The 20,389-nt window shown below is 44.7% G+C and overlaps 1 protein-coding gene across 1 annotated transcript in view; it reads right to left on the bottom strand.

Annotated features, from left to right (window-relative positions):
* Positions 1-604: 604 nt before the first annotated feature.
* The window catches only part of YPEL2 (yippee like 2), a 45,497-nt gene continuing 25,712 nt past the window's right edge, over positions 605-20,389 (bottom strand). The window contains exons 2-4 of the mRNA XM_044248555.1: positions 10,520-10,563; positions 9,388-9,496; positions 605-5,369 (exon numbers count right to left, since the gene is read on the bottom strand). Of these exons, the coding sequence (XP_044104490.1) occupies positions 5,280-5,369; positions 9,388-9,496; positions 10,520-10,563 (243 nt within the window). The 3' untranslated portion in view covers positions 605-5,279. The remainder of the gene's footprint in view (positions 5,370-9,387; positions 9,497-10,519; positions 10,564-20,389) is intronic.

A 20,389-nucleotide genomic window follows, 5' to 3' on the forward strand; every position in this document is an offset into this window, starting at 1 on the left:
GACGCGGCCTGGCTATGCAAGGCTATGCATATGGAAGATACTGGAGTTGAAAAGAAAAACAGACAATTTACTTGAATGGTTCAACTGCCTCACCCAGTGCCCACAGAACCTAATAGATGTTTAATAAATATTTGCTCAGTGAGAAGACTTGATCTTCCATATACTGTAACTGTGCCTACTTCTTTCCCATTGTCAGCCCATTATTCAAGAGATAATGCTGCCTCTTTGTCACCTCATTTTGTGGTTTCCCAATTCTTTTATCTCTTCACTTAATGCAATCCAATTTCCCCCCAAAGAAATTGGTATGAACAGAAAAGTTTGCAGAGTTTAAGAATCCCGGGCTTAGTAGACAGAAATCCTAAAGGTCACTCAGGCATTTCTGATATCTGAAGATAAGAGAAGCATTTGCAGATAAGCAGGAGACCTGATTTTTATTCATTAATTGGCCAACTGTCCTTGCGGTAAACATCGCCGCAGGGTCTGTCAGTCAGCGCTCTGTGAATGGGGTTAGACAGATGACCTCCTACAGGCTTTTCAGTTACTTTCAATGTTAAAAGTCACGATAAAACATGCCAGGTCAATTACGACAGTAGAGCCCTCCAAAGAATATTTGAAAACTTTATTTTCTCAAATGAGCACCAACACAAATTGGAAATATGACAGAAACAATGCACTTTTCTCTAATACTGAACCACTATGTACAAATACAGGAAAAGGTGAAGACAAATTATTCGAAAATAATTATCTTTGTTATTGAAGCAAAGTGACCTGAAAAACGCCACAGGGGGGGAAAAAAAAAGATAGGGAAAATAACAAAACCCAAACCCAACAAATACAGTTTGTAAACACAAGCATAAATAGACAGATTCCGTATTTAAAGATCGTCTCTGCAGGTTGAAAAGGGAACCAACTCTCACTTTCACCAAAATGTTATATAAAAACATACAGGCAGATTGAATTTGGTGATGGGAATAGTTTATTTCTTCTTGGCTTTACCTTTCACTGCTGGCAGATTTCATGACTGTATTTTGCTTAGGAAAATGAAACATCTCTCTCCTCTACCTTGACCACTAGCATGTTTCTTCATGCAAGGCAGACTCTGTTAAAATATGTTAAGTTGATTGTGTTTAAGATTTGATTTCCCAGCCTCTTCCTGAACCTGAGGCAGTATGGCCTTAAAATAAAATAAATTGTTTACTTACAAGGTATGTGTATTATTTTACCAATGTTCTTTCAACCCAAACCAGACACGGCTTCTACAACAACCGGAACCCTAGGGTATGTAAGGAACACACGCACATGTCAGTTAGAAACACACAGATTTGATTCCGTTTGACCTTCACAAACAGTAGATTTCCTTTACCATCTGGGAAAGTTGAGCACACAAAGAAAAAGGAGCAAAGTGGCAATAGCTCCATGCTCAGAAAATCAAAATCCTCATGGTTTGTGCTGTTGGTCCACTCAGAAACAAAACAACCAGCAAGAAAGAAAAGAAAGCCTTATGTGCCCAAGGTGTAAACTGTAGGTATACTGTCCCCAGTAAAAAAGAAAACAGGAGGCACAGTCCAAAGTGCTTTTTACACTTACACACACACACACACACACACACACACACATTAAAAACAAGATCCCGATTTGTTGGAAACTCTTTCAAAAAGAGGAATCACTAAGCTGTAACTATATCTGATTTTATTTTATTTTTTTCTTAGCCAATATTGGTGCAAGAAACTATTTCAATTCTCAACCTGGTAATGAAACTGCAGAGTCTGCTCCATGGGTGGTTGGGGGTTGGTGGAGCAGAGAGGCATTGCTTTATTCCCTCTGTCCAGACGAAAGTGATACAGATCTTCTTTTTTTAAAAAGAGTATATTGGTGATCACTTGTTTCCCTTAATATATACTTCAAGAAATGCAGAGGAAACCATAGAATTTAAAAATGAAAATAAAAAGTGCTCTCAGGGGATCTGAGAAAACAGCACCAAATATATTATTTAAAAAATTAAATATTATTTACAAAAGTATATTTCACAAGCAACTTTGTTTCCATATATATATCCACTTGAAAATCTTTTTCTAAAGGGGACACCTCTTTTTCACACACTGACCCACCTGCCAAGATTTATCCCATCTCCATGATCTTGCTGTCTCGGAGTTGGGGCAGCTCTCAGTCAGGCCCAGCTGACCATCTGGGGCCATCAAGTCTGGCTGTATTTGATCCATGTCAAATCAATCCATCACAGCCTGAGACTAACATCCTGGGGTCTCGGTGTATCCAGAGCCACCGAGGCCACACGACCTAGGACAGCACAGGGGAGATGGACCTAGAGAGTTGGCCAGCTGGACTTCAGCTGCAAAGAAGGCAGCTGCTGGCTGAGGTATAGAACATCATGCCTTTCCCTTCCTCACTTTGCCCTTTCCCCTGCCCTACTCCCAACACCCTGCCGAGGCTTTACCGTCAAACTCCAATTCCCTGAACCTGCCAGGGGTGAATGGATGAGGTCTTTGGTTATGCTCTGAGTCAATAATTTGGTGAGGAAATTAAAAAACGAACTGACTGAGGCCATGAGTTGATGTGTCTCCATCACTCAGCTGCGGTCTCTCCAATACTGCTTGACGTTAGGTAGACAAACCATGAGTGGAGCTGAAGTTATAAGAAGCACTTTTGGTTTCATTGACACAAAGGGAAAGCCTAATGAGTTGTTTTTTTCCCCCTGTAGTTATGGAAAAACCAACATTCTACTCAGATCTTTCGCACCGAGTATGGTGCCACACATTCACTGGATGCTCAATGGTAAGAATTGGAAAACCAAAAACAAAACCAGGACCTGGGTCTAACTGGAGCCTGCTCTGATCCATGCAACAGTCAGAGGCCTCATCCCCAAGAAGAACAGTGGCACATCGGTCTCCTCTGCCCCTTGAAAATTCTAGGACACCTCGTGTCTGGTTTCTATGTCACCACATTCCATTTTCAGTATCAAAGACAAAACCTCTACCCATGCTTAATCCCCATTTTCTTTCTATGGAAAGGAGTATCAACAGCCAGGACATTCCCTGAGCAAAGGCGCTAATCAAAATCTCTAAGTGAAGGCTACTACCTTCAGCACAGACAGAAAGGGGGATCTATGGTTTTTGTGCTGGCGAGCCAGCTTAGGAATGTCAAGTCGAAAATTTTTTCATTGAGATCTTGGCCTTGGGAGCCAGAAGAACTTTTTCTTTGGGAGTGGAAATGAAATACTTCTTCTGAACCTCAGTCTGCTTTTTAGTAATGTGGGGAGCACTTAATTTCCCAGGGTTGCTGAAGTACCAAAAAATGTGGGTTAAAAGCCTCTGGGAACAAGATTCAATTTCTAAGAATCCTTTTGTGTCACAGAAGCTGTCTACTGCTAAGCCTGGAGCCACCCAGCTTCCTGTCAATCCTGCGTCAGTCACCCTCCAGGGCAGGACCACGCCCAGCTCCTAGCTCCGGTGCCCCTTCTGCAATCAGACCACAGCAACATGAAAAGACATTTCCACCATGGACTCAATCCCTACGGAAATTTGTCAGAATTCTGGAAATGTCCCTCACTGCCTGCTTGAATCCTGATGAATCAATTTTACAGATTTCTTGTCTCGACGAACTCACTCTTCTCTGACTTTTAAGGTGAATGTTCCTATAGGATCAGCCTACTTAGAGAATGAGATGCTGAGAATTACCTAACATAACCTGCACATATCTTAACATTAATTACATTTTCGGTCTAAGCAATAAAATTAACTCGGTTAAATGACTTTGGTCGTGCACAGTGTACTACTGGCTTAGCTGTTGGTAGAATACACTGCACAGTGTTGGTTAACTGTAACCAACTCCTTTCTCTCAGGAGACTTAGTAAGGATTTGTTCTCCATTTCCTTAATATAAAGAACTTTGGTTTGGGCTGCGAGATGGGAGGCAGAGGCTAATATTGGAATTTGTAACTTGATGTTGGCTATCACACCCAGGCCCTTCCCACTAATGGACCACTCTGACAATTTCTCTCCACACAAAGCAGTCAAGTCCGAGAACAGCTCCAGGGGCATGAGGAATCTCCTGGCCAGGTGATCACTCAGCTCAAAGCCTTGGGACTTTGTTTTCCACAAGTCTACAGGGATAGAACTGGAGAAAAACACCCAAAACTCTATGTACAAAGAATTGCTGATCTCACTGAAGCCACTGCATACCAAAGGGGAAAGATGCACTAACCTGTCATGGTTCAAATCTAAACTATTCCCAGCATTGCCCCACCCCACCCCCCTCCTTGCCACAAGGCTCTTCTCTTACTAAGGGTCAGGAAAAAAGGTTAGATGGTCAGAATTGCTCACTGTTTCTACTTTTTATTGTTTCTGGCGCAGTATCTGAGCCATTTCTGAAGGAGCTCCCGAACTACCGCCTCCCCCTTTGTTCCCTGTCCTCCTCAGTTACTGATTTTACTTGGTTGGTGGCCAAAGCCTTTGGGATGTTTCGATCTTGCATCCATTGCAAATGGCAGTCCCCCTCTTCTTACCTACAGTGACTAAAGAGGCAAAGATGACCCGAAGGGGCAGTGAGGCATCGGAGTTCTCAAAACCACCTGGGCTTTTCACCCTCTGCTTCCACGACACCCCCAACTCAACCCAGGAGAACCCGGCCCCTGATCCCCTGGAGTTAGGGCCAGTTCCTGGGCTCACATGCTAACCCGGCACTGTCGGTGTCAGGAACAGAAGCTTCTGATCAGAGAGAATGCAGTCATGAGGTATTTTTTTTTTTTCTCTTTGTCCTTTTAGACAAGTCGATTATTTCAAGCCTAAGTTACCAGGACTCCGGGAGCAGCACAATTTTGTTCCTACCTCTAAGGGCCCATCCCCTGCCCACCCCTGGGACCCTCAAGGCTCTCTCCTTCCCCTCTTCCTCATACCCCCGTGCTGTGCCACTGCTCTCCCGACAAAAGGCCATCAGGCAGCTCTTCTATGGGCCCTAGGGCCCTGATCAAGGTGGGCTGCCGCCATGCGGTCAGACATCTGTTCCTTTTGTTGTTTTGTTTTCAGCCAACACTAGAACAGAGAGAGAAGCCAGGATCAACTCACAAACAGATACAAAGCAAAGAGACAGAGAGACAAAGACTTAGAGGCCGGTCACCAGAAAGATGGTGTCAGGGTGGGAGAATGCCCCAGATGGCAAGGCCCCTAAATGGATGGAACCAAGTGTTCAGTCACTCTCTCACGCTTGGGTAGAATGTTCGGTTGGATGGCGTTCACGTGGACACTGGGTTAGGTGGACACCCTCCGATCAGTCCCAGCCATTGTCCTTGATCATGTGTGCTAGCTCAATGATGTATTTGCCTTCTTTATATTTCTGGCTGCTTTCAAAGGCATGTTCCTAGGAGACACAAAGGAAAAGACACCGAATGACCAAAGACAAGTAGGCGACTTGCAGCACCGGAGCAATCAGGACCAGCCTCACCCGGAATGAAAGCATTCTTGCCACTCGAACATGCCACTGAGCTCCAGCTCTGAGGCAGCACTGGGACTCTCTCAATATTTACAACCAAGTTTCAATATTTTGCAATTTAAGTATCTGAAACGTTCTTCTCAGTATTTACCACAGAATTTCTTCAGGATCTCTCATCATTTAAGGCTTTGCCCAAATGTCACCACCTTGGCAAGGTCTTCCCCACCTATTCTAATTTAAAAGCACAACTTCTACCCCTGAATTCTCTCTCCCCCCTCCCTTTTCTGCTTCATCCTTCTTCATGACACTTATCATTTTCAAACCCACAGTACAACCTGCATATCTACTGTAGCTACTGTGTCTCACCACAGTGACACAAATTTCATGGCAGGCAGAGGTCTTCATTTACGTTGTTCATGCTGTATCCCTCGTGCCTAGAAGACTGCTTGCCAGATAATAGGTCTTCAGTAAGAAACTGCTGTGTGTGTGTGTGTGTGCGCGTGCACGCGCGCACAATCTGAGGGAACTTGGTTTGGGATGCTAACCAGGAATACGCTCTATGGATGTATCCATCAAGTTTCTATGGCAGAACCCTCAACTGCACTTTGTTCCACTTAAAGAAAAGACACTCAGGGAGAGTACTAAGTATTGGGGAGCCAAATAGGTCTTTCTCTTGTTTATCTTGCTGTTTCTATGTCAAGTGTGTTAAGTCTGTTTTTCCTTCACTGCCTTTCTCCAGGGAGTAAGGAGCTCCACAGACTCCAGCCTGAAGAACCTGGCAGCCCTCAAGCCCCACCAGCTGCCAGGCCTCCAGAGAGAAAAATGCAACAGAAACCACCTGGCAGATAACCATCCTAAATTTACAACACTGTGGGTGGGCTTGCAGGCTAGTAAGCCACACAGAGGGATATTAAACAACAACAAAAAAAGCCCTGCACAGGTAGAGGCTCAAAGGGTATTTTATTCCCAGGTGCAGATGTATAAAAACATGTTAGTATATCGTATGAAAAGCATTGGTCATCACAGTCATTAGATGGTTGAGCTCGATGTGCAGAAGCAGTAGACATCAGCTTTGTTTCCTAGCCTTCCAGCTCAGGAAGGGACCCAATCCTCCTGCCTCCTGTAAGTTCTGGCAACATTTGTATGAAATGCATCTTCACTTCCTAGAGCTCTGGGGATCTGGGACTCTGACCAAGGGCTCACACTTGAGCCTCTCGCTGAGAGAGGAATCATTCCACAAAGTGGAGAGGGGAGGGACGCTGAGAGAAAATGTGCAAACACATCACACACACACAATGTGGATTCAGCAGTCATCTCCCTGACACTTCATTATTCCTCAGTTCTCTGTGTGTGTGTGTGTGTGTGTGTGTGTATACACAACAAAGGAATGTGGTTCGAGAATAAGACCTATTGTTCCATGGTAGTGTGTTCAGGATAGGGGGGAGGTAAAAAGAAAAGTAAGAATATATCCCTATTAAACAACGACAACAACAAAAAAGCCAAAAGGAAAAAAATTCAACAGCCCCCAAGCCACAGGACACTTGCAAAATGTCCTACCTGGACAGAACATTAGATGTGGAGTCTGCAGAACATCCCAGACCGAACCCTGGCCCCAGAAGCATCACTTAACCACTTACATTTACAAATGCAAACTTTTTGTTTACAAAACTGGGAGAATTATTAAAAATACTTCACAGGATTTCTGTGAAGGTCAGAAGAAATAATGGAATGACAGACTGAAGCATGGGCCTGGGACGTGAGAGGTAATCAATAAATATTTGGGGAGATGGAGGTTTTCCCACTGTCCTGTGCGTATCACTATGCTTGTCAAGCTGTTTTATCTGTTTACCTGTAGTTTTCCTCCTTGATATCATGGCTATAAACAACTTCAAGGGCAGGTGTTAGATTGCATTTACTTTTGTATCCAACACGAAGTCTTTTAATAAACCTTTGTCAAAGGACTGAATCATTTTACCTGAAGTAAGGAGCAAAACCAACCCACTCAGATTTACCTTCTGTCTGTAATCCTGTACATCTTCAATGGATTAAGATGACCAAGAGGTTGGAGAAACAGAAGGGCAGAACATTTCTGAATAATCACAACCAGAACCGTGGCCCCCAGATCACCCAAAGGAGACCGCCGGCCATCCAGGGGAGAAGAGCCAAGGCCAGGTTTCCCACAAGAAGCAATCAGGGCAACCATAGGGAACTATGACCATCTTGGCATCATGAAACATGCCGTCCAGGGTTTCTTTCTAATTCTGAACATTTCAAGGGAGACGTGAAAGACAGGATGTAAAGGAAATGCTGCTCCATGGCAAACTCTCCCTGTGGTAGTGAAGATTTGCACATTTTTAAAGTTTGGTTAAATGGAATCATGTTTTTGTTTTTGATAGAAATGGACAGGGAGAGAGAAAACACAAGCAGGCGGAATGTGACAGAGAGAAGCAGTTTTCCTGCTGAGCAAGGACTGGATCCCATGACCCTGGGATCGTGACCTGAGCCGAAGGCAGACGCTTAATGACCGAGCCACCCAGGCGCCCCTGGAATCATACTCGTATGTCGGGCTTCTTTTGCTCAACATCTCTTTTATTTAAATAGACTTCTTCATATTTTTAGAGCAGTTTTAGGTTCACAGCAAAAGGGAGCAGAAGGCAAGGAGGTTTCCCCTGCACTCCCTGCTCCCACATAATGGGCAGCCTCCCCCATTCCCGGAGTCCCGCAGAGTGGAGTCTTTGTCATAATCAACAAACCTACACTGACACATCATTATCACTCTGTGGGCAGTTCTGACAACTCCTCCAGGCTCTTCCCAAACTAACTAAAAGCTACCTAACCACAGATCATCTGAGCCAGCCCCACACTGGCCCTGGGCAACTGATGGGACAGGGAATTTACAGCATTTACATGGATTAAACTGTCCTCCCAGAGATGGGAAGACTCAATATCCCTACCATGACTGGGCAGAAGAAAGCACATGAAGAATTAATGTATCTACCAGCAGTAACTACAAAAGTTTATTTTCACCGATCACCCGTACCTCCTCTCACCCTGACGAAGGACTGCTCACTCTAGGTGTCATGAAGACATTAAAAATACTTGTTGAGGGGCGCCTGGGTGGCTCAGTGGGTTAAGCCTCTGCCTTTGGCTTGGGTCATGATCTCAGGGTCCTGGAATCGAGCCCCGCATCGGGCTCTCTGCTCGGTGGGGAGCCTGCTTCCCCCTCTTCTCTGCCTACTTGTGATCTCTCTTTGTCAAAACAAAACAAAACAAAACAAAAAAAAACCTTAAAAAAAAATACTTGTTGAGTTAAACAGTGAAGGAACAAATGTCCAGTAGGGAGATTCTAGCCATGACTATATCTAACAGTGGACATTAATTAATATGTTTGATGATGCTAGCACAGGGCCTAGGACCTGAGTAATGTTTGGGGGACATTTACCAGATGGGCTCTGCAGTGACACTCGCCATGTAATGGCTAGAAAATATCGGATAGACCATTCACCTCCCTATGCCTCCGTTTCCTCATTCATAAAATAGAGATTAAAATATGACCTACCTTCTAAGAATGCTGTGAAGAGTACATAAAATAATAGAGGCCTGGAACACAGTAAGTTCCCACAGTAAGGGAAATGTTATGTGTTGCTGTTATTATTATTATTATTAATTAAATTGTAAAGGAGATGTGTGTGTGTATCTGTCCATCTCGGGGGCAGGTGCAAAGGAATGAGTAAGAGAACAGGACTGTCAGAGGAAAGGGAAGAATGCGTGTGACAGATAGGAGCGTGCCAGGAGCTGCTCTTTGGGTTCCGCTGCCTGTTCCTGGACTAAGATAACCCCACAAGGCCACAAGAAGCCAGGAGAAGAAAGCAATCTTCCAGCACGAGACTCTCAGCTACTCCCTTCACAGCCCTCTCGCCACCTGACCAGACTCCTCAGTACTCACATATTTCCAGCCCAGAGTGGTTTTGCAGTTTTCACAGTAAATGTCTGCGACTGCGTGGAGTCCTGTTAGCAACACTCGCTCTTCTGCGGGCCCACAGCCCACATTAACTCTGTGCCAAGGGACGGAGAGAGAGAGAGAACGGGTAGTTAGTCACACACTAAGCCTTGGTCGTTCAAGCTGAGCTGGCGGCGAGAAAATAACTGAGCATGGATGCCTCAAGGGAAGCCAACGCTGAGAAGGGGGTTGTTTATGACCAAACGTGGTAACAGCTCCTAAAATGTAGCGACGTGGAAACATCTCCATTGAAATGCATTTGGGATCTGCAAGTTCTAATTCAGTGTGTCTACCAAAAAAAAAAAAAAAAAAAAAAAAAAAAAGGCCTTTATGGTTGAAACTTTGCTGGGAATGTTTCTACTAATCCTTCTAACCTTGTGACCTAAGCGGACAAAGTGATGGCCACACTGTGAAGACCAAAGCCAGGAGCATGGGTCCTCAGCTCAGAGCTCACTGATGACTGAACAGAGCTGAAGATGTCGAATGTGACATCTGCATGGTCTTGTCCCTGATTGCAAGGACGAACGAGCCCCGTATTATCTCCAGCTGAACATGAGAGACTGCCAATCTCCCAGTTCACCACACTTGTGTGAGCATCACCTTCCTTTCCCAGGTAGGAAGCTATAAATGACCTGCCCCGCAGCGATGGAGACCCCTCTAAGCCGACTGCAGTGGGGAGGCTCTTCACTGCCCAAACCTTTTCCTCCAGTCCCAGCTCCTGCAGCCGATCTCCGTGTCTTCTGTTCGACCTCCTCTCTTCCTGGATGACTCATCTTAGACCTGGTTCTGAAGCCTCCATGATGAGGCTCTCGGAGGCACTTCAACTTCTTCCCTATGAGCCTAGAGCCCTCTGATGTGCCTACTGTGGGTAGTAAGTGTATTATTTTTAGCCGAAGATGCTGCCCCCCCCCACAATTCCCCAAAGATAACTGGCTACCTACTGTGGAGAGTAATGTTTCGTAGGGCTTTTATCATGGCAGAGGGAGGCAGGGACCATTGTTTAATTATCACTGAGCACTCCTTCTCCCACCACCCGACAAAATTTGCACCAAACCATGGATGTACCAAAGACACTCACACTGAGTTAAAGAGGTATGCTCGTCCTTGACTTCCTTGGAACGACTGAAATGCAAGAAAACAAATCGATAGTTAGAGATCTATTTCACCCACCCATTCAGGAAACCAGCCCCAAATCACAACAGTCATGACCTTCCAGGATTGACACAGCCAAAAAAAAAAAAAAAAGGGCTCTGAGCCATTTAATAGCCGAGCTGGCAGTCAGCATGGGGGAGGACAAGAGGAGACAATAAATAGAGCTACAGAGCTTGAGCCAGCCCACACTCAGACTGTTTTCACCAGCCCAGGTGAGAAGATAGAAAAACCAAACTCGGGGCGCCTGGGTGGCTCAGTGGGTTAAGCCGCTGCCTTCGGCTCAGGTCATGATCTCAGGGTCCTGGGATCGAGTCCCGCATCGGGCTCTCTGCTCAGCAGGGAGCCTGCTTCCCTCTCTCTCTGCCTGCCTCTCCATCTACTTGTGATTTCTCTCTGTCAAATAAATAAAATCTTTAAAAAAAAAAAAAAAGAAAAAGAAAAACCAAACTCCACAATTACCACTAGACACTTCTTCCCTCCTGACACCATCAGTTTTACTAATCCACCCAGATCACTGACATTGGCCTTTGCTGGACCCACTTGATTCCAGGGATCTGTGCTGGCCACAGCTTTCCTCCCATTGGTTAGGGAAATCAGTGCAAGCACCTTTGCTTGTCCTCTTGGTCCAACCCTGAGAAGATGGCAAAGAATCCCCAAGGCAAGAAGGAATACGCCACCAAACCTGTACTTCTCACCTGCTATAAATCCTAACTGCCCTAAGAGTAAAAATCCTCCCAACTGGGAGCATGGGAGCTCTCCTTTTGAGGTGTAAGCAACTTGATCTCTAGATCACAGGAATGCTCATTAAGCAGCAATCCCATTTTAAATTCTAACTTAAATATGAGCTGCTCTCTTCCGGCTGAAGCGTGGCAGGAATAGGAGAAACGTGAGCCAGACCTTACCATGGAGTCTGGCATCTACTTCCATTAACAGAGGCCCTCGCCGTGTTTCTCTCCTCTGGTTACACTGAAATGTCTGGCTGACATGAACCATCCGTGTTCTGCACCACTGCCTGCATTTTTAATGTGGTCTGACAATCGTACTCTGAATCCAACCTCCTAGGCTTCTCAGAAAACCACTCTAAAAACAAACAAACAAATAAGGGACTCCCCCATGACCTCTATTACTCCGTGGCTGGAGAAATCCAGTGGTGACTGGTTAACAGAGCACCAGAGGGTAGGAGAGAACCAGACAGGGCACAGATCACTGCACACCAGACAGCCACTGTCAGAAATACAGGACTTTTAGGGATCAGTGCCACCCGCCAGAACCAAAGGCAACATTTCTGGCCTGTGGAAAAACTGCCTTTGGGGCAGCTGGATTGTTGGTTGCCTCCGACATGCAAATGCACCAGAGGCTGTGCTCCCAGGTGCAGCTCCAAAAAGCGAGCAGATGTTCCCCCAGCTGTTGCTCAGACCTAAACCAGCTCTCTCTTTCCTTTGGGTTTTGAAACATTCCTGGGGAACAGAAGAACTCCCAAGCTAGCATGAAGCAGGCATAAAAACCTGGAGGTCTACGCTAGGTATTTGGAAGAGACGGTGTCCCAGTGACACAGACTATGGACTGAGACCACCTGTTAGACACCCAAGCACTGGCAGGGAAGCAAAACCTCACCGTCTAGCCCCACCAACCTCTGCAGTCTCTTCTCTCCCTAGAGCGTCCTTTGCTCTAGTCAGGCTGAACCACACACAGTTCCTGGAACTTGCATTTCACCCATCTGGCCACAATGTTCCCTCAGAAGTGGGGCGCTCTTCCACCTGACCAATGCTAAGTCGGCTTTGGCTCAGCTTCCTCTCTTTCGTAAGGCTTTCCCTGCCCTCCCCCGGAAGAGGCACCCATTGGCACCCATGTTCAGAACTCCTCCTGTTCCCCGTCTGTTCCTCTTTCACAGCACTTAACATACTGGATCTAATTTATATGTTTATTTTCTAACTTCCTCACTAGATTGTGAGCTTCCTGAAAGTGTAGGCCAAGTCTTCATTCTCTCTGAACCCCCAGCACAGAGCACAGGAATCTGGCATACTGCAGGCATTTACTAAGTATTTACTCCACAGGTGAATTGTCTCTGATTTCCTTTATTTCTGTAAGTGGCTTTACTGATGTGTAAGTGACGTTGTAAACCATACCTGTGTAAAGTGCACTATTTGTATCCACCTGTGAAAACATCACCAGGGGGGCGCCTGGGTGGCTCAGTGGGTTAAGCCTCTGCCTTCAGCTCAGGTCATGATCTCAGGGTCCTGGGATCGAGTCCCGCATCGGGCTCTCTGCTCAGCAGGGAACCTGCTTCCCTCTCTCTCTCTCTCTGCCTGCCTCTCTGTCTACTGTGATCTCTCTCTGTCAAATAAATAAATAAAATCTTTAAAAAAAAAAAAAAAGAAAAGAAAAGAAAACATCACTGGGATCAAGACTGTCACACCCATAAGTTTCCTCTCGTCCTTCTTCGTATTGCCTTCCGTCCTCTCCTCACTCCTTTCCCACTCATCCACAGGCAGCCCCTGCCGTCATTGTCACTTGCATTTTCCGCTTTTTTTTTTTTTTTATAAACAAAATCATACAGGATGCAGTGCTTTTTGTCTGGCTTCCGTCACACAGCATAATTATTCCAAGATTCACCCATGTTGTGGCATTTTATCAAAAGCTAATTCCCTGGGGCACCTGGGTGGTGCCCTCACTTAAGCTTCTGACTCTTGGTTTCAACTCAGGACATGATCTTGGGTCGTGAGATCCAGCCCCGCGTCGGGCTCCATGCTCAGCGTGGAGTCCGCTTATCCCTTTCTCCCCCTCATGTCTCTTGTTCAAATAAATAGATACAATCTTAAAAAAAAATTCCCTTTTTATTGTTAAGGGTCATATTCAATTCTATGCATTTACTGCAGTTCCTTTTTATTTGGTTTGATTTTCATAAGTGATTTAGACTCATCAACCTCCCAAGTCCCCTTATAGCTCCAAAATTATATTCTCTTATGATTCCTGGTTCTACATTATGGATAACTGGGAGCACCATCTTCTAAGAAACATTTGTTATAAACTTCAAGTTTGGAGCTTGGAAGCATGTGGTGGGAAAATAAATTCTAGAAGAAAGCAGACAGGAAGATGACCACACAAAGTAACACACCTCTATTCTTTGTAAGAGGACAAGGCATTTATTTCCCCAACAAACGCAGATCATCTACTATACCTAGAGACCATCAGCAGCACTTGTAAGACTTGCCAGGGTAGAGGTATCCCCAGAAGGTATATAAGACAATCGGAGTAGGGGGGAAAAAACCCTAAAATTTTAATCTACTTTTATCTTTTTATATTTTTTTCTCAAAAAAAAAAAAAAAGTTTCAGGGGCACCTGGGTGGCTCAGCCCTTAAGTATCTGCCTTTGGCTCAGGTCATGATCCCAAGGTATTGGGATCCAGCCATGCATCGGGCTCCCTGCTCAGTGGGAAGCCTGTGTCTCCCTCTCCCACCCACCCTGCTTGTGTTCCTCCTTTTCTCAAGGTGCCTCTATCTGTCAAATAAAGAAATAAAGAAATAAAATCTTTAAAAAAAAAAAAAAGTTTCACTGAACAGTCATAGAGCTTTGCCACTGGGATTTTCCCTGGGCTACTGCCATGTGTGCACAGGTATCTAGAAGGAAGTGTGGGGCTCTCACTGTATGTGTGTGTGGCGTGACAGTGGTACCCTTCAGTCTTTGCTTTCAGCATATTGTGAATACTGCTGTTTTTAGTGCAAAAGGATGTCAGCAATGAGACTAATCTTAAAAAAAAAAAAAAAAAAAAACCCAACAGACAAAAACGGGATACTTGGGGTTCCTAGGTGGCTCAGTCAGCTGTGTGTTTCGGCTCCAGTCCTGAGATCGAGCCCCCTATTAACCCCTGTGCTCAGCAAGGAGTCTGTCTGAAGATTCTCCCTCTCCCTTTTCCCCCTGCTCATGATCTCTCTCTCTCTAAAATAAGTAAATAAAATCTTAAAAAACAGGATATTTGAACAGTAGGATCCCTGCAATTTTTTGTACAGAATAGCATACCACAAAGAAGTTCACTTACATCAAAGTACTTAAAAATGTAAAAAAGTCATACATTTTTCTTCTGTAAAAAGATGAACATTCCAAACTCCCTGACCTTCGCTGTAAAAAGTAGCTGACAATACTATGGCACTCTTACTCTGCAATATTTTCCAAAGAATAAATCCACAAAAATCTGTCCCTTCAAAGTATAGGTGATATTTTAACAGGGAATGGGAATATAATTTTTTTTTCAAAAAGTACTTATGCTATGGAGAAAACTGGTATCTAGCAATGTATCTATTTTATATGATCTCTGTACTTTAGAACTGGTATGACTGTACAAAAAATTGATCAAAATGAATGATATTTAGAAGATAATACAGGTGGAAATCTTTGTGTTCGAAAAGATTTCTTAGATCCTGCCCCATAAATATTTTATAAAAGAAAAAGACTGTTAAATTCAATGTCATCAAAATTTCAAACCTGAGAAAAGTTAAGCCACAGACTGGGAAAAAATACCCAGAAATCACATCTATGACAAAGCACTTGTACCTAAAATATACAAGGAACTCTCAAAATTCAACAATAAGAAACAAAACCCCCAATTTTAAAATAAGCAAAAGTAGCTCTCTGCTCCTAACCCACTCAACAGTCATCAGAATATTCTGGTATAGTGCCACCCACATCCCAAGACACAATGGTGAATGTCAGAGTAAACGGCAAAATTGGTCATATTGGGTGCCTGGTCAGCAGGGCTGCTTTCAACGCTGGCAAAGTGGATATACTGTTGCCATCAGTGACATCTTCATAGGTCTCAACTACATGGTCTCCATGTTCCAGTAGGATTCCACCCACAGCAAATTCAACAGCACACTCAAGGCTCAGAATAAAAAACTTGTCGTGAATGGGAAGTTCATCTCCATCTTCCAAGAACAAGATCCCGCCAACATCAAATGCGGTGATGTTGGTGTTGAGTATGCTGCAGAGTCCAGTCCACTGGGTTCTTTGCTACCCCACTGAAGGGTGGGGCCAAAAGGGTCACCATCTCTGCCCCTTTCTGCTGATGCCTCATGTTTCTGGCGGGCATGAACCATGAGAAGTATGACAACCTCCTCAAGATGGTCAGCAATGCCTCCTGCACCACCAACTGCTGGCCCCTCTGGCTAAGGTTACCCATGACAACTCGGTGTCATGGAGGGACTCATGACCACAGTGAATGCCATCATTGCCAACCAAAGACTGTGGACAGCCCTTCTGGGAAGCTGTGGTATGATGGCTGAGGGGCAGCCCAGAATATCATTCCTCCTTCTACTGGCACCATCAAGGTAGGCAAGGTCATCCCTGTGCTGAATGGGAAGCTCAATGGCATGGACTTCCTGTCCCCATCTGCAATGTCAGTCACGGAACTGACCTGCTTCCTGGAGAAAGCTGCCGAACATGATGACATCAAGAAGATGGTGAAACAGGCATCAGAGGCCCCCCCCCAAGGGCATTCTGGGCTAAAGTAGAGAACCAGGTTGCCTCCTGAGACCTTAACAGTGATACCCACTCTTACACCTTTGATAATGGGGCTGGCATTCTCCCTAATGACCACAGTGTCAAACTCATTTCCCGGTATGACAGTGAATTTGGCTACAGAAACCAGCTGGTGGACTTTACGGTCCATATGGCCTCCAAGGAGTAAAAGCCCCCTGGATTACCAGGCCAGGGAGAGCAAGAGAAGAGACAGAAAGGCCCTCAGCTGCTGGGGAGTCCTTGCCCCAACTCACCAATGGCACAATGAGAATCTCATGACCTCTAGGCAGTTTCCACGCAAGAACCCCAAAGAAAGAGAGGGACTCAGGGAGCCCCTCAATCATCAATAAAGTGTATCACCAATAAAGTGTACTGTACCCAGCAAAAAAAAAAAAAAAAAAAAAACCTCAAAAAATTTTTAAATAAAGAATAAAATGAGCCAAAGATTTGAATAGACTTCACCAAAGATAAACAGATGGTAAACAGTCACATGAAAAGATGTTCAGCATCACCAGTCACTGGGGTAAGTGCAAATTAAAATCACAATGAGATACCACCCCTCATACTGGTCAGAATGGTTAAAATTAACAAGTCAGGAAACAACAAATGTTGGCGAGGATGCGGAGAAAGGGGAACCCTCCTACACTGTCGGTGGGAATACAAGCTGGTGTAGCCACTCTGGAACACAGCATGGAGGTTCCTCGAAAAGTTGAAAATAGAGCTGCCCTATGAGCCAGCAATTGCATTATTAGGGATTTACCCCAAAGATACAAATGTAGTGATCTAAAGGGGCACCAGCACCCCAAAGTTTATAGCAGCAATGTCCACAGTAGCCCAACTATGGAAAGAGCCCAGATGTCCATAGACAGATGAATGGATAAAGAAGATGTGGTATACATATACAACGGAATACTACGCAGCCACCAAAAGAATGAAATCTTGCCACTTGCAACGATGCAGATGGAACTACAGATGGTATTATGCTAAGCGAAATGATCAGTCAGAGAAAGACAATTATCATAGGATATCACTCATATATGGAATTAAGAAACAAAACAGAGGATCATAGGGGAAGGGAGGAAAAAATAAAACAAGATGAAATCAGAGAGGGAGACAAATCACAAGAGACTCTTAATCATAGGAAACAGACTGAGGGTTGCTGGAGGGGAGGAAGTGGGGAATGGGAGAATGGGGTAACTGGGTGATGGACATTAAGGAGGGCATGTGAGGTAATGAGCACTGGGTGTTACAGAAGACTGATGACAAAACTAAAAAACTCTGGAATAATGAGATTCTGAGAACTTCCAGGTTAGTGAACACATCGTAGCGCTCAGTGAGTGACATGCCCTGAAAGAGCATGAAAAGTTCCACCCTCAACCTTTGCTCTCTGTTTCACCACCATTTGGCTGTTCCTGAGTTGTATCCTTTATAATAAAATGGTAGTCATAAGTTAAAAGAAAAACAAAAAACAAAAGACACACAATGAGGGACGCCTGGGTGGCTCAGTGGGTTAAGCAGCTGCCTTCGGCTCAGGTCATGATCCCAGTGTCCTGGGATCGAGTCCCACATCGGGCTCCTTGCTCAGCAGGGAGCCTGCTTCTCCCTCTGCCTCTGCCTGCCATTCTGTCTGCCTGTGCTCGCTCTCTCCACCCCCCTCCCCGATAAATAAATAAAAATCTTTAAAAAAAAAAAAAAGACACACAATGAGAGATCACGACACACCTATTAGAATGGATCAATTTTTTAAGTTGACAAAACCAAGTCAAGAATGTGTAGCAACTAGAACTCTCTCATACACTACAAAACAGCATAGCCACTTTGGACAAGAGTTTGGTGGTTTCATTTATCCAAGTTAAATGAAAACGTATGTTTCAGCAAAGACCTGCAGGAGAATGTTTTTGGAGCAACTTTATTCTTAATTGCCCAAAACTGGAAACAACCTAAATGTCTCTCGGTTGGTGAACAGATAAAATGGGGCTGCCCATATAACCATAGTCTGCAATACAAGGAACCAACTGCTGATACACATACCAACATGAATGAATCTGAAATGCATTGGGCTATGGTAAGTGGTTGCCAAAGGTTACAGCTAGGGGGAGAGTTTGACTACAAGGAATAATGGGGGAGACAGAATTACTATCTTCATTACGGGGGTGGTTATAAGACCAAGTGTTTATCACATATGAGGACTATATACCAAAGAGTGAATTTTACTTTGTAAAACTAAAAAAAAAATTTTAATCCAATAAAAATTTAAAAATAAGCCATCTACAGGGCGCCTGGGTGGCTCAGTGGGTTAAGCCGCTGCCTTCGGCTCAGGTCATGATCTCAGGGTCCTGGGATCGAGGCCCGCATCGGGCTCTCTGCTCAGCGGGGAGCCTGCTTCCTCCTCTCTCTCTGCCTGCCTCTCTGCCTGTGATCTCTCTCTGTCAAATAAATAAAATAAAATCTTTAAAAAAAAAAAAAATAAGCCATCTACAATCTCCTACCCATACACTGTATTTCTGTATTTAGACAATTAGGAAGACACAATTTCCTAGTCTATTCAAAAGTATCCCAAACAAAGAGCCAACTGCAAAGTTCTGCAAAAACCTTTGTGTAATTGGGTAAATGGGTTGGAGCGTGGGGATCATGATTTTCATAAGCACAAACATGCTAATGTTGCATCTGAATCTGCCTTTCTTATAAGAACTTTCCAGCAAGGGATACTTTTTTTTTTTTTTTAAAGATTTGATTTATTTATTTGACAGAGTGATCACAAGTAGGAGAGAGGCAGGCAGAGAGAGAGGAGGAAGCAGGCTCCCTGCTGAGCAGGGAGCCCATGTGGGGCTCAATCCCAGGACCCTGTGATCATGACCTGAGCCGAAGGCAGAGGCTTTAACCCACTGAGCCACCCAGGTATCCCAAGCAAGGGATACTTTTAAAGTATGAAAAATACTCTCATTAGGACATACCTTAGAATTACTATGTCAGAAAGTGATAAACGAGTTTTCTTTTTATTTTTTTTATTTTTTTATTTTTTAAAGATTTTATTTATTTATTTGACAGACGGAGATCACAAGCAGGCAGAGAGGCAGGCAGAGAGAGAGAGAGAGGGAAGCAGGCTCCCTGCTGAGCAGAGAGCCCGATGCGGGGCTCGATCCCAGGACTCTGAGATCATGACCTGAGCCGAAGGCAGTGGCTTAACCCACTGAGCCACCCAGGCGCCCCGAGTTTTCTTTTTAAAAGAGTGTATTAAATCACATAGCTTCAATAAGATTTGAAAACCAATTTATAATGGTTTTTTTCCTTTCTAAATTTTAATTATTAATCATTTCTTTGAATATAGATTTATAATGTATATATTACATAGCAGTATGTGTATACCACTCTTAAGTATCCACAGACTAGGAGTATATACTCAAAACATTTTACTGTACGGATGTGTGATTTTAAAAGTCTGGGGACCATTCTGGGGGTTTCTGCCTGCTTTAGGGCACGGCCTACGAGTAATTTCCCCTAGCCTGGCATAGCCCAGAATTCCTAGAGAGTACAGGATGGGGAGGACACATGGCAGAGAAGAGAAATGCCAGCCAGGCCCAGAGGTGCCGCCCAGGGACACTATGGTCCCCCCAGGCCACTTCCACGAAGTGTGCTGGCTGAGGCCCACACTATGCAAAGGGCTGTCTTGGAGGCACCACCCCCTCAGGTACCCTTCTGGATAATGGTGAACCTGCTGGCTCAGCTGGCACACAGGACCAGCTGAATTTCCTGAGATAGAACTCTGGAAGCTCTTCCACCATGGCTTCCACTCTGGGCCTCTGCCAAGGCAACATTTATGATGGGAAAAACAGCCACTGAGAACAACAGGCATCTCGCAAACAGACAGACGAGAATAGCGCCGGCTGGGTCACTGTATCCTGTGGGGCCCAGCCCAGCCTGGCATACCCAGGCACGGCCTGGCACTCCCTTGAGTGAGGGTGGTACCAAAGGTGGGGAGACTGAAAGGAAGTTAAGGAAGCAATTAGAATGAAGCAAACAGAATTTCAGACCAGGAGATCCCAAACAGACTGTCAGACACATTTGTTTGCTGTCATTACCGCCAGGCAACAAGGCAGTTCTTTTCCATGTTGTGTATCAACGGAGGCTGGTGTTCAGGACTCCAGGAAAGGTTTTTTGTTTTTTTAAAAAATTACACAACACTTTTCGTCTGTCCTTTAAAGGAAAGTTTAATAGCTCCAGGCCCAGCCCTTCCAGCCAGCTCAAAGGAACGGAAAGGGCTTTGAGTTTCCTGTTTAGTATCCCA

Source organism: Neovison vison, chromosome 5, assembly GCF_020171115.1.
Source record: "Neovison vison isolate M4711 chromosome 5, ASM_NN_V1, whole genome shotgun sequence".
In the NCBI taxonomy this organism is placed as follows: Eukaryota; Metazoa; Chordata; class Mammalia; order Carnivora; family Mustelidae; genus Neogale; species Neogale vison.